Raw genomic sequence first — 14,002 nt, forward strand, 5'->3', positions numbered from 1 at the left:
CTATGAGCTTGTAGATCTGCTATTTTTCAATAGCAAATTTCTTACATAATGCTTAGTTAAAACACCAAAAGGGGTTCCCGCTCAAAATGGGTTAATGTGTTTTGTGTTTCAAAGCTGGACATTGGAGGAAAATAATCATGAATTAAAAAAATAATTCAAACATTTTTCTAAATAATTTAGTTGAATACATATGCCACTCTATGAATGTCAAATAACTTTTAATAAGTAGTGAAAATACCGGATCTACAAGCTCACATGCTTGTGAGCTTTGTAGCTTTTGTAGCTATTTTCACTAGTTTGGATCCCGGGGAGAGACAAATGTCTGACTGGGGTCTCGGGCTAAAATGGGGAATGGTACAAGAGGATAAATTCTATAAAAAGTGGGAAAAGTGGAATCTCTTCTCTCAGCCTAGCGATATTGCAATAGGATTTCATTGAATGTTTTTTGTAATATGAAAAATGCAGCCTTTTTTCTTTTACTTTTTGTCTTTTTCTTTTCTTTTTCTTTCCGTATAGTCTTGTCAGTTGTATTTTTCTTGTCTGTTCTTCCTTCAATAAAAATTAAGTGAAAAAAAAAAAAATGGGGAATGGCAAAATGGGTACAAGAGTTGTGAAATGTGTTGCTTTGACCCATGTGTAGGACCTGAAGCAACGTCTGGGTTACCGGTTGCAGATCACTGACCTGCTCGCCAGGCCCGTATCCAGGATCATGAAGTATCATCTACTGCTCAAGGTGGGGCTTCTATGGCAGGCCAGGGACCTGAGATTGCTTAAAGCAATCTGTAACTTGATTTCTTAACACGGATATTTGGAACCCAGATCATCTGCGCAAGTGCAGGAGATTTTTTATTTTACTTCTGAAAGAGGCTGAGGCTTATTTCCATTGTGGTCCTCTGTGACACAGATTTGACATCAATGCTGTATAAAAGCCTATTATTGTATTTGAACACTGTAGCTGTCAGAGCTTTACTCTAAGGTCCCCATTTTGTTTTGTTTCTTTTTTAGGCATTCCTCAAGCAGTCCCAAAAGGCTGGGCTAGATACTGCGGAACTGGAGGTGAGCTAAGAGTGCCATCCGTTATGAAGAGGCAATGTGCTTTTTGCCCGCTCGCTTTAACTTTGTGCTTATCTTTGACCGTTTACAGAAAGCGGTGGAAGTCATGTCCATAGTGCCAAAAAGATGCAATGACATGATGAACGTTGGCAGACTACAAGGATTCGATGTAAGATATTCCACTGTATTCTCTTAACTCACTGGTTCTCAATGTCGGGTCCAGGGACCACCAAGTGGTCCAAATAGACCCTTAAAGGTCTAACTCTGAGATTGTACAAATTGAACCAAATAGACCCTTACGGGTCCATTTAGTTCCATTTTTACTAAGTTAAATTAACAATGACGATTTTACAGTGTAGATGGTATCAGGTACGGTCGCCACTAAACCATCTCGCCCCTCGACAGTTATAATGTCGTGTCACTGCACATTGTTGACTGGAAAGTATGATCTTTTTTTGTCAAGCAACGCTGTTGTACTATGTAGTAGAAATGACACTTATCCTCCCTGGCTTAGAGAGAGAGAGGACGTAGAATAAGCACATCGACAGCTGGGCTAAAGAGACTTCAGTTTACAGATGGATGCAGCCCGCACGCCATATTGGGTACAAAAAGGATATTGGGTATAAAAAAAGACGTATTTATTTATTTGAATAAATAATTAAGTATTTTTTTTTAACTAATATGGTGTGTGGGCTCCATCCATCTGTAAACGTATCCTCCCTTACATCCTAACGTGTCTACGGTCGGTCTCATTCCCTGCTCCTCTCCTCGGCGCCCCCTAGGGGAAGCTGGTGGCTCAGGGTCGCCTGCTGCTGCAGGACACCTTCCTGGTGGCCGACCCGGAGGGAGGTCTTACGGGCCGCATGAAGGAGAGGAGGGTCTTCCTCTTTGAGCAGCTGGTGATCTTCAGCGAGCCCCTGGACAAGAAGAGGGGCTTCTCCATGCCCGGCTTCCTCTACAAGGACAGCATCAAGGTAAACCGGTTTACTGTGAGTCTTATTGATTGCCGAAAATAGTGGGTCAGCACTGTGTGAGCTTGCGATCGTATTTTTACTCACAAGCTCACGGGTGTCATTCGAACCATCGGGAGTTTTTACATCTCATAGACAAGGATATGATATGATATGATATAGTACTTTATTGTCAGTTCGCTGCACTGAAATTTGTCTTGCCGCCCAGCGGCCTTGTATGCAACACATATACACACATTTGACATGACATAAAAACACAGTTACATACATAGAGACATAAGGGCACAGACATATGTCCACAGCTCAGTCTAGTCCTGGCCAAAAACCTGATTAAGCCTCAAAGTTCTTCAGCCTGACCTTATTGTATTGTATGCTGGAACACCATATCTCCTTCCTGAAGGTAGCAACCTATACTCTTCTATACAAAACATGGTTAGTATTATAGGATGGTCTATGTCGGTGTAGCAGCAGCTGGGTTCTTTCTCTGTGCCGTATAGGTGAGCTGTCTGGGCCTGGAGGAGAACGTGGAGGGTGACCCCTGTAAGTTCCTGCTGACCTCCAGGGTGTCCAACAGCAGCGTGGAGTCCTTCGTGCTCCACTCGTCCCACCCGGGCGTCCGCCAGGTCTGGATGCTTCAGATCGGCCAGATACTGGAGGGCCAGCGCAACTTCCTCAACGGTAGGTACAGCCGACGCACCAGTGTTGTTTTTGGCAGCAACATTTGATTTTATAGTTTATAGTCCCTTGAATAGTTTTCATTTAGTTTCAGTCACATATTAGTCACCTGGAATGTTTTAGTGTGAGTCTAGTTTTATTCGACTAAATATCATAAGATTTTAGTCGGTTGATTTAGCCGTCGTAATGACTGACACAGCTTGTAGATCGACTATTTTCAGCATGCAACCAAGTGTAAAATGACTTATTGGATCTCTTGTCCACTAGTCCATTCCTAATATTTTAGTCTAGTTTTTATTTGTTGACAATCGTCAGTATATTTAGTCTTAGTTTTAGTCATCATAGCTTAGTTTTCATGTAGTTTCCATTTAGTTTTTGTCAGTGAAAAAAGGTAGTCGAACGAACATTTTTCGTCTTCGATCTACAAGCTTGTAGGTCTGCTATCTTTTTTTTAATCGTGAAAATGTGGCCCAAATGTTTGAATATATTCTTTCAGAGAGAACGTTTTTAACTCAAATCTTTGCTTCTGCGGGGGTCCCTGGAACTACATATTTTCAGATGGGGGTCGGCAGCCAATTTCATATATTTTTGGGAGATCTTCACAAGAAAATGTTTGAGAACGACTGACATAGAAACATGGGGTTTTTCAGAAAACTGTCAAGATTTAGAAGGCATTTGTGGAATCGTCCTCGGGTCATAATAGGTTACGGTAATCTGTAATCGGTAGTCTAGGTAGGTTTCCAAAATGGGGATTGGCATCAGACCTACAAATCTGGCATCAGTCTGACTTTATTTTACAATAATAACAAGGCTTTGTCACACAATGGAAACGTCACCGGCGTTGTGTTTACAGCTCTGACCTCCCCCATAGAATACCAGAGGAACCACATAGGGGCGAGCAGCGGGCCATGCATACCCGCTGTGGGAGCTCCGGTGGTGGCCGTCGGGCCGGCCGTAACCGCCGGATGCGGGGGTGGCGTCTCCCAGGGGAGCGCCGTCCCCGCTTCATGCCCCCAGGGGGGCTCCCGCCGGCCGTCCAGGATCCCCCAGCCTTCCCGCCTGCCCCAGCCCCTACGCCATCACCCCGGGGCCGACACGGACGGCCCCAACAAGATGACAGGTAAGGGCCCCCCGTCCGTCGCTGCACTTTGTCCCATTTTGACGTGTTCATGTCGTAAAGAAGGAGATTTGAGGTTTTGCTTGCTTCTGATCCAGGTGGGACGCCCCGTCCTGTCCCTTCTGATCCAGGTGGGTCCCCCCGTCCTGTCCCTCCTCCCTCGCTCCCTCCCGGGGGCGGTAGTCCCCAGGGCAAGCGCCCCCTGCAGAGCGCAGAAGACCAAGCACAGACCCACCCACCGGCCACCGCCGTAGCCCCTATTCCCCGTGCCACGGTGGGACCCCTGCCCACCACCCCCAACAACTCCAAACCTCGGCCGGGCGCCATCTCCCCCCTGGCCCCCCCTCTGGCCACCCCTGCCTTTGGCAAGGACGCCCTGCCCCCTCCCCCTCCCAGCCCCGGCCAGAGGTCGTCCGGATCGGGGTTCTGGAGCTCCATGCCGGGGTCTCCGGCCAGCCGGCCGGGCTCGTTCACCTTCCCGGGGGAGGCGGGGGAGAGCCCGGTGCGTCAGCCCAGCCAGAGCCAGACGCCGGGCCCCGGGTCCGGCGGTCAAAGCCAAACCCACAGACACTCCACGCACAGCAAGGAGGCAGACCGGATGAGCACATGCTCCTCAGCCAGTGAGCAGTCCATCCAGTCTACCCAGAGCAACGGGGTAAGAAAACTACCCGCTGGCCAGGTTTGTCTGCGGCCTGCGGCCTCGGGGGGCCATGCTCACTAACCCGGCGGACCACTGGAGCAGCGAGGCGTCTTTCCCCCCGCCATTTCCTGTCTCGCCGCAGCCAGCTCTACTAATCCTAAACCCTGTACTACTCTGCAGTCGCTCTCTGTCAACCGTCTTCACGGCTCTCCGGCATCATCCTATCTAGCTATTCACACTACAACTTTTTTTGTCTTTACTGGAGATACATTCTGTCGCGGCTGAGGTAGTTTTTTTTGTCTGTTCTCCCTAACACTTTTTGGACTGAGGTCCTAGACTTTCCCCTAATCGGCGCTTGTTCAACTCTTCTTCAGCGATTCGTAAATCAAGGCTGTTTGTTTCCTACTCTAACTAAGCTTGCACTAACGCCTGGCTAAGTGGTCGGCCTTCCCTCCACTCTCGCTCTCCTCATGGGTGTGTTTACTTTTCATGTGTCTCTCTCTCTCTTGCTGCAAACTAACCTCAAGACGTTTGTGGCTCATCACCACAAACGTACTGGAATTTTTAACTCTCACTCTTCTTTCTCCTTCCTCCTTCTCTTTGCCTGGAATGACAGAACAAAGAAATGAAACGGAGACCTCTTCATCTTCCTCCTGCTTCTTCTCACCCTCCCAGTTTTCTATTTTACTAGTTTTCCAAGACTAAAGTGATTAATAATTATGTGTACACGTAAAGAATACTGTCTGTTCACACTGCTTATCTCCTGACTTAGTGTCCTGCTTTGACCTTTTCCCCGACTAACCACTAGAGGTTTCTGTATTGTTTATTCTTTATTCTCTGCCACCATAGAGATTGATTTCTATCCCATTGTCTAAGTTGGAACATAATTCCAAATCACATTTCTAAGATTTAAAGCCACATACCAGCCTTTTTTTTAGGTGGTTCCTTGGACACTCTTTTTTTCCTTTGATAGGATTTTCTTCTATTTCTAATAACACTCCTCCTGCTACATTTGTGTGTGCAGAGTGAAAGTAGCAGCAGCAGTAGTGTGTCCACCATGCTGGTAACCCAGGACTACGTGGCGGTGAAAGAGGATGAGATCAGCGTTGCGCAGGGCGAGGTGGTGCAGATCCTGGCCAGCAACCAGCAGAACATGTTCCTGGTGTTCCGGGCAGCCACGGAGCAGGGCCCCGCCGCCGAGGGCTGGATCCCCGGGTACGTGCTGGGACACACCTCGGCCGTCATCCCCGACTGCCCCGACGGAACCATCAAGTAAGACCGACACTCACAGTTCACTTTATTGTCACGTAGATGCACTGTTTAGGCACATCGGGGTGCTGCTATTGTTGCGCGTTGGCTCACTGGAAACACTCTGCTACACCAGTGGGTCTCAAAAAGTGTCCTTGAGTGGGTTCCAAATGGCCCCATGCGGGTGTGTAACGCTGAGTGTGTATAAATGGAACCAAATGGACCTTTACGGGTCCATTTGGTTCCATTTGTACACTCTCAGAGTTATGGGGGTCCTTGAAATTAATATAGTTTGAGAACCACTGCACACTAAATGGAACGGAGCCTTAATTAGTATCATCGGTAACACCTGTGAAGGAAGTAGGGAAGCGGCCTGGAAGTAGGAAGAGTTATTCTGTGTGCATAGAGCCCATTATTCACAATGTCATAACATGTTTTTGCCCAGATATAATGTTCCACCCGGCTGGAATATGATTAAGTACCCTGCTCCTGTAAAATATGAAATTGGGAGGTTCATGTGTTTGTCTTTGTTGAAGTAGGAAGTCGTCATCGTGGCACACATCCCTTCGCATCCGCAAGAAGTCTGACAAGAAGGAGAAGGAGGGAAAGAAAGAAGTCAAGCTGGAGAACGGGTACAGGAAGTCCAGAGAAGGCCCGGCTAATAAGGTTTCTGTAAAGGTAGGAGACCTCAGGGTATTTTTAGACATGTTTCTGTATTATCGTCATTATTAAATATATGATTTATCACGTTTTCTCATCTGTCATGTTTGCTGTCATTCCAGCTTCTAAATCCAAACTACATCTATGATGGTAAGTAGCGGATCTCAGTCATCATGTAGGTCTTTTTAGTCAACTTGTCATTTTGCGTACATCCTTTAGCACATGTAGCCCTCTACTTCGGTTTAGAAAATTTAGTTAGTAGTTGTTTTCCAGACTTTTATCTCCTAGTGAGATGGAGATAAAACTCACATGTTACTTATTATTACTGACATGATTTATTCTTTGGCCCTCGCCCTCCAGTCCCCCCAGAGTTCCTCGTACCCCTGAGTGATGTGACCTGTGACAACGGCGAGAGTGTCACCCTCAGGTGTAAGGTCTGTGGAAGACCCAGAGCCACTGTCACCTGGAAGAGCCCCAACCAGAGCAACCTCACCAACAACGGCCGCGTCAGCATCGCCTACAGGTAAAGACAAATGGCTTAACGTTGGGTCAACGCGTGCTTCAGCATCGCCTACAGGTAAAGACAAATGGCTTAACGTTGGGTCAACGCGTGCTTCAGCATCGCCTACAGGTAAAGACAAATGGCTTAACGTTGGGTCAACGCGTGCTTCAGCATCGCCTACAGATAAAGAAAGTAAGACACATGGCTTAATGTTAGCTTAAAGCTTAAAAGACCCTTCAGCATTGCCCCCCCCCGAACCTTTAATGCATCCTGTTACCAGTCTCTCTACCCTGTTACCAGTCTCTCTACCCTGTTACCAGTCTCTCTACCCTGTTACCAGTCTCTCTACGCTGTTACCAGTCTCTCTCCACTGAACTATCAAATTGAGGCAAAAGGCCTGTGTGCCTTGACATTGAGATGTGTTTTGAGAATGTTTTTTTACCATAGTTCTCTCCATGAACCATGTTGAATTTAGTCCATTAGTGGAAATGAAAAACCATGCATTGATTCTGAGCCCTAGGACAAAGCAGACATTAAGTGTGTGTGTTTGTGTGTGTGGCGCAGTGATACGGGCGAGGCCACCCTGAGGATAGTGGGCGTGTCCTCTGAGGATGACGGCGTTTACACATGTGTGGCCACTAACGACCTGGGCAGCGTGACGTCATCAGCCAGCCTCAGAGTGCTAGGTATGAGAGTTGGGCATTTGTACAACTATATAGATCCATATCTCTGTATAGACAAAAAGTATTCATTAAATTGTATATTTATTATCTGATTGTGGATGTTTTATGTATCGGTGGTTCTCAAAGTGAGGTACTGGGACCCCCAGAGGTCCTTAAGGGGTTCCACTGTTCTATATGCATCATGCAACTGTAAGCATGGCCTTGCATTGATCTGCTGTGTTTGTTCCAGCTGTGTCCAGTGATGGAGTCAGGGTGATCTGGAAAGACAACTTTGAGTCCCAATACATTGAGGTTGCAGAGCTGGGCAGGTAACTATTAGATACTTCTCCTTAACACTGTCCCCCATGCTGTACGCTCAAGTCTATTCAAACGTTTTACAGTTAATTATGATATTTATGACGATGGTAAGCTGAAAGTGTAATGGTGATCATAAGCAAACACATCTATCCTTCACTAAGTGGTGATCGTAATATCCTGGTTGCAATGTTCGAGTCCCTCCGACGTGACTGGCGTTTGTACCGCTAAGTTTATCCCATTTAGACCTGAGGACGATTCTATAAATGCCTTCTAAATCATGACAGTTTTCTGAAAAACCTCATGTTTATTATGTCAGTGGTTCTCTAACTATTTAATGTCAAAGAGCCCCAGAATGATCTATATTCGGCTGCTGACCCCCATCTGAAAATATGCCCCCCAGAAGCAAAGATTTGAGTTAAAAACGTTCGCTCTGAAAGAATATATATTCAAAGAATTGCACTACATTTTCACGATTTTTCTAAAATAGCAGACCTACAAGGTCGTAGCGCGGCACTACAATCTACTGCGCCACAAGCTTGTAGATCTGCTATTTTTCAATATCTAAAGTATAAGATAATGCTTAAAACACCAAAAGGGGTTCCTGCTCAAAATGGGTTAATATAAGTAAGACCCGGTGCGGCGTCTCATTCAAGTAACTCCCACAGCCTCTTTCAACTAGCTACCTCAATGGCATTCCGCCCCAGTCATAATTTCACTGAGTGAGTGACTATGAACAAGTTCAACGAGGCGACCACTGGCCAATCAAAGCACTCCCTTACCGGGTGTTGCATAAACTAGCGGTACCAATGCCAGCCGCCTCTCTGACATTGACACACTGCCATTTCTTGAGCGATGCTTGTACTTTTCCTCCAGGGGTCGTTTTGCGGTGGTAAAGCGGTGTGACGACCGTGGCACCAAGCGCTCGGTGGCGGTCAAACTGGTGAACAAGAAGCTTAGGAGACGAGAGCAGGTGACCCAGGAGCTGAACCTGCTTCAGAGACTCCGACACGCCCACCTGGTCAGCCTCATCGACACCTACGAGACCTCCAGCAGCTACGCACTCGTTCTGGAGATGTGAGTGTTGAACAAGTACAATATGGTGCCTGTGCCTGTCATTGACTCTGTGTTTGTTGAACAAGTACAATATGGTGCCCTGTCATTGACTCTGTGTTTGTGGGCTCACTGAAAAAGCTCGAATGTGTCTCGACTGCCGTGGTAGACCTGAGGCTGATACTATAAATGCCTTCTAAACAAGTAGTTCTCACACTTTCAAGATATTTCAAAAATACGCCCTAACCCGACCAGTGGCCCTGGCCCCCAGGCTGGGAATGGCTGAGGTAGGGTTTTGTTTTGTGAAACGCAGGTCTGAAGTGAATCCTTTGTGTTTTAGGGTAGATCAAGGCCGTCTCCTGGACTACATTGTGAGCTGGGGGAATCTGACAGAGGAGAAAGTGGCCTGCTACCTCCGGGACATTCTGGAAGCTTTACTCTACCTTCACAACAGCAGAATAGTACATTTGGATGTAAAAGTATGTTTATTTCACCCATTACCAAATGCATTGTTACCAGTGAAGTATCATTAGCAAGCTTGCCAGCAAGCCCATAAATGTTTGTCACTCTTTTATAGTTTTTCCGTAAAGGTTTTGTACCTGCGTTACTTCCCTCGTACTTTCACCTATTTAACTTTTTGTACGTTAGTTACATTCTACACTAGCTATTTTTACTTCAACTTTGCATGCTTCTGAAGGTATCTTCCTCTCAAATGCAATTTCTACTAAACCTTTTAAGATACTGTAGGCATTCACTTCTAGTCATTTTTTACTAGTTGACTAGTTGCTAAGTTTACTAGTCGACTAGTAGTCGACAAAAAAAACACTAGTCAACTAGTACCAACAAGGTCGACTAGTGGATTTACTAGTCGACTAGTTGCTTAATGCCCTAGTGTACGCATGCACCGATATGGAACCTTTTGTCCGATACCGTTTAAAATAATAATAATTTAGCAGATAGCCGATAAAGATAAATCCCCCCTTTTGTGCCAGGGAAACAAATACATCTTCAATACAAGAAATAAATGTTCAGAATCTACAGCTTGGTAGGCTGCAACACACCAACATAGCCAACGCAAAATGTATGCGTATCAACAAGAGATAAAATATGGTCTACTCATCTACTGCCATCGGTTAATGTCAGTTTTATTTGCCGATACCGATATTAACCGATAACTGCAAATATCGGCCCATACTGAAATGTGGCCGATACATCGGTGCATGCCTTGGCTTATATAATGTAATGCATTCCTGTAAGATAATTTCTATCTGTTCCCTCTCCCTGCAGCCCGAGAACCTGCTGGTGGCCCATGACTCCAGCGGCCAGCCTGTGGTCAAACTGACAGACTTTGGTGATGCCATGCAGCTCAACAGTGCCCACTACGTTCACCCTCTCCTGGGCAGTCCCGAGTTCGCCTCCCCCGAGCTGGTCCTCGGAGAGCCAGTGTCCGTCACCACCGACCTGTGGAGCCTAGGGGTGGTGACCTACGTGCTGCTGAGCGGCGCCTCTCCCTTCCTGGACGAGAGTGCCGAGGAGACGTGCCTCAACATCTGCCGGCTGGACTTCAGCTTCCCCAGGGACTACTTCCACGCCGTCAGCCAGGAGGCCAGAGACTTTGTCTGCTTGCTGCTCAGGACAGACCCCGGCAGCAGGCCTCCGGTCGGCCTGTGCCTCCAGGAGCCCTGGTTACAAACCGGGACGGGGAACAACAACAGCCGGGGCAGGGCGGAGTGCTGCCTGGACACCTCTCGCCTGGTGTGCTTCATAGACCGCAGGAAACACCAGACGGACGCGCGGCCCATCGGAGGGATCCAGAGCTTCATCCAAAGCCGCCTCCAGGCCAGAGTCTGACCGCTGGAAGGAGAGATGGACGCCGGGGACAACGAGATTCATTACTCCAGCCCCCCTGCCTTGGCCCCTTACTGCCTTATGTCTTGTTATGGAACTGAAAACTGGATACACAAATGGTATGTTGTTTCACACAAGATGTGAGGCTGTAGGGACGCATCGTTCCACCCGGAGTTGGGAATCTCAGAAGCCTGAATGGAAAGATAAAAGGAGGGAAAATAATGTATGCTGATCTCATCCTCTTTCAGAGAATGTCCGTTTATACAAGTCTTGTAGTCCTTTCACCAATGAAATTGAGACCTGTTGAGGTCCAAAGCCAATCAGAGCCCTAGAGAAGAGTTCTCAGCCAATCAAACAAAGATGGATGTCCTTGTCTACTGCTGCTTGCTGGTTTCAACTCAAAAACTGTTTTTTTTTTACTAAAACACAAATGTAAAAAAAAAAAAAAAAATGTATTAAGTAATTTATTTTCCTTTTGTGGGAGTTTGAGCCGATCAAAAGAGCCAAGCGATGGAGTCTAGACGCCACTGCACAAAGTAGCAAATCTTTCAGGAGGAAGGCAATGCTAACAAGCTAGCGATAGCGGCAAGAGCAATGTTTGCCCCTTCCCTCTTACTGCTAGAGAGGGTGAGAGACGCTCCATCTTTGCTCTTTTACTCTGTACGTCACTCAAAGACTTTGAGAAGCAACCCTTTCTTAATGAAATATTGTATAGAAGAGAAAATGCTGTCCATACATTTTCAAAACCGGTTTTGAGTTCAAATAAGAATAAAAAACAATTTAGAAGATGCTCATCAGTTAATGGTTGCCATACTACTTTGGACTCCGTAGACAATAATGAGTTTCCAGGGACTGAGTTCCCTGATTTTGCTGAGACATTTCTACATCTGACCATGTGAGCTTACCATTATGTACCTAATCTACAGCCTGATTCATGCTTAGTTGCGCACTGGAGCGCAACTAAGTGTAAATCACCATGGCAACCATGTTACAAGTGATGATGCTGCACTGTCCGAACCTCTGTAAAGAAGCGAGAGACGAAAACGATTCATTGTTGCTTTTACTAGATCAAACGTATGTCGCGCAGATATAAGATGTTTAAGCCTTACTTTGTATATAGACTTTTAACTGCCTTCTTTTCCCTCAACGTTCAAAATGGAAGCCTGCCTTTCGGGAGGCGGGACAACTGAATCACACAGATGAAACGTAGATTGTTCACGGGCAGCAGAGCCCGAGTGGCAGCAGGGATTGCCAATCAGACGCAAGCGAGCGGGGAGGGAGGGGAGGGGACAGATTACTGTAAATGCACTCACTGTATGTTATGTTTCTGATTCTTATGTGCAATGTTGCGGCTTTAACATTTTATGCAACTATTTATGAAGACATCTGTTGTATCTGTAATAAATCTAGAGAAAAGCATGTACGTGGTACTGCAAGCTCTGCTGGTAGTTGTGTTTATTTGATTTTGAGTATTAGGACTTCTAGGCCAATTCTTAGGAGTCACAATCTTCACGGCACTTATGGTTTGATCAAAATCATGTTGACACTTTTTCTTTTTGTACTGTAGGCCTATGTAGTTTATTGGTACACCAAAGTTGCCCTAGCTTTACAGTACTTAAGATGTTTTATTGCGATTTATATTTTGCTTAATTTAGGCATATTCTTTCTATACGTATGAGGAGATTGTTTACACCCGTTTAATGAATTTCGTTATTCACAGCCTTCATTGCAGTTCAAACATTTTGCTGTTCATAACATTAAAGTGAGCAGTTTAATCATCTTATACATCATAAGATACTGCACATGCCATTCGGTCTTTATTCGTGGACACCTTTTGCCAAAAAGAAATGTTTTTTTTTTCACTCTTCCCCATAGAAGACCTACCTCTTTTCAAATATTGACGGAGGCATAAGGTAGTTCTTGTTTTGTCCTAACACAAATTAAACAAGAGCTATACTTTAGTCCTAGTGGAACAACTAATGCTTCTATCATCACTGACACACTCGCCCCGGCATGTTGAAGATGCCTTGCTGGACATTCAAACCCAGTATGCTCCGCCGACTGTTCTATCAACATGAAAAATGATTAGTGTATGTCACGACTTAATCCAAAATACCAGAAAGAGGACTTCTATTTTACTAACCTATTATTTATTATAAGGGAGTGAATAGGCCATTACAAACAGAAAAAAACATGGATTTGATACCTCAACGTTGCTTTCTTCCTTTTGTTTCCAGATTCATGTTTCATAAATTCCATAACTTTTTTTTATTTCTTTGCATGTATATTGTTTTGTACAGATCACATTTCCCCCCCCTCCCGTGAATGTTTTTGTCACTTATTTGAGAATTAAACATACTGAACATGTACCCAGCTACTTGACTTATTATTTAAGCATTTTGTAACAACCACTCATTTCATATTTAAAATATTCAAGATAAAGCATGTTGACCACGCATGTATATCTGCTACAGAAAACACTGCTGTAGCTGATTCACAGCATGCATCAGTATCAAATGTTTGTCCAGGTTATGGTTTGCACACAATTGAGTTTTAAATTAAATACTTCCTTGTATGATTGTGTTGCTGGCAAAACATGGCTACAAGCGTGCATTGCAACACACGTTGTGAACTTCTAGATCTATTTTCAACATGTGAAATATAGCATTACACTGAGCTATTGAGCACAACTGTTCTGCTAGAGCCCAAACATTGAGGGACAGTGGATCTGAGATTAGGAATCCAGAAAAAGGTGGAAATATACACTAAAACAAACTTCACAATATTTTGCGAAGTTTAACTTCGCTGGCCTGCTGGCAGTGTGCACAATAAATTTGGTGTGTTAGCCAGATGGACACACAAGCGGAGTCCCCGTCTCCACTTGACTCTTCTTCCCAGTTGGAAGGCGCAACAAGACCGGAGCCAGACAAACATTTTGTACATGGTTGTGGTGTCTGCATGCAGTATTTTAGTTCCATGTCATATGGTAGGTGGTAGACAATCTGGAAGAGTCCAGTACAGGTTTTCCACTGCGGTGTGAAGAACATATTTGGGTTTGGTCCATCTGGTGGCTTGCTGTAAATACAGACACAGGGAGAAACCACAGGAGGACATGATTACATCTTTTCTGTCCCAATTACCCCTGACGCAAGAATCAGAATAAGTAATGTATTTCTTTCCATTATCAAAAGTTAATTAGTTGTTTACATCCAGTTGCAAGACAAACAGTAAAAAGCTTGGTCTGTCTAAAAACAGAGC

The 14,002-nt window shown here is 45.3% G+C and overlaps 1 protein-coding gene across 1 annotated transcript in view; it reads left to right on the plus strand.

Annotated features, from left to right (window-relative positions):
* trioa (trio Rho guanine nucleotide exchange factor a) overlaps positions 1-13,113 on the plus strand; it is a 77,862-nt gene extending 64,749 nt beyond the window's left edge. The window contains 16 exon segments of the mRNA XM_083785071.1: positions 641-733; positions 1,006-1,056; positions 1,145-1,222; positions 1,836-2,027; positions 2,522-2,702; positions 3,553-3,819; positions 3,948-4,471; positions 5,481-5,728; positions 6,244-6,382; positions 6,487-6,514; positions 6,725-6,887; positions 7,431-7,552; positions 7,779-7,857; positions 8,720-8,920; positions 9,237-9,375; positions 10,184-13,113. Of these exon segments, the coding sequence (XP_083641197.1) occupies positions 641-733; positions 1,006-1,056; positions 1,145-1,222; positions 1,836-2,027; positions 2,522-2,702; positions 3,553-3,819; positions 3,948-4,471; positions 5,481-5,728; positions 6,244-6,382; positions 6,487-6,514; positions 6,725-6,887; positions 7,431-7,552; positions 7,779-7,857; positions 8,720-8,920; positions 9,237-9,375; positions 10,184-10,747 (3,069 nt within the window). The 3' untranslated portion in view covers positions 10,748-13,113.
* The last annotated feature ends 889 nt before the right edge of the window (positions 13,114-14,002 follow it).

The sequence above is a fragment of the Protomyctophum parallelum genome (genome assembly GCF_964188405.1).
Source record: "Protomyctophum parallelum genome assembly, chromosome: 1".
Taxonomy (NCBI): domain Eukaryota; kingdom Metazoa; phylum Chordata; class Actinopteri; order Myctophiformes; family Myctophidae; genus Protomyctophum; species Protomyctophum parallelum.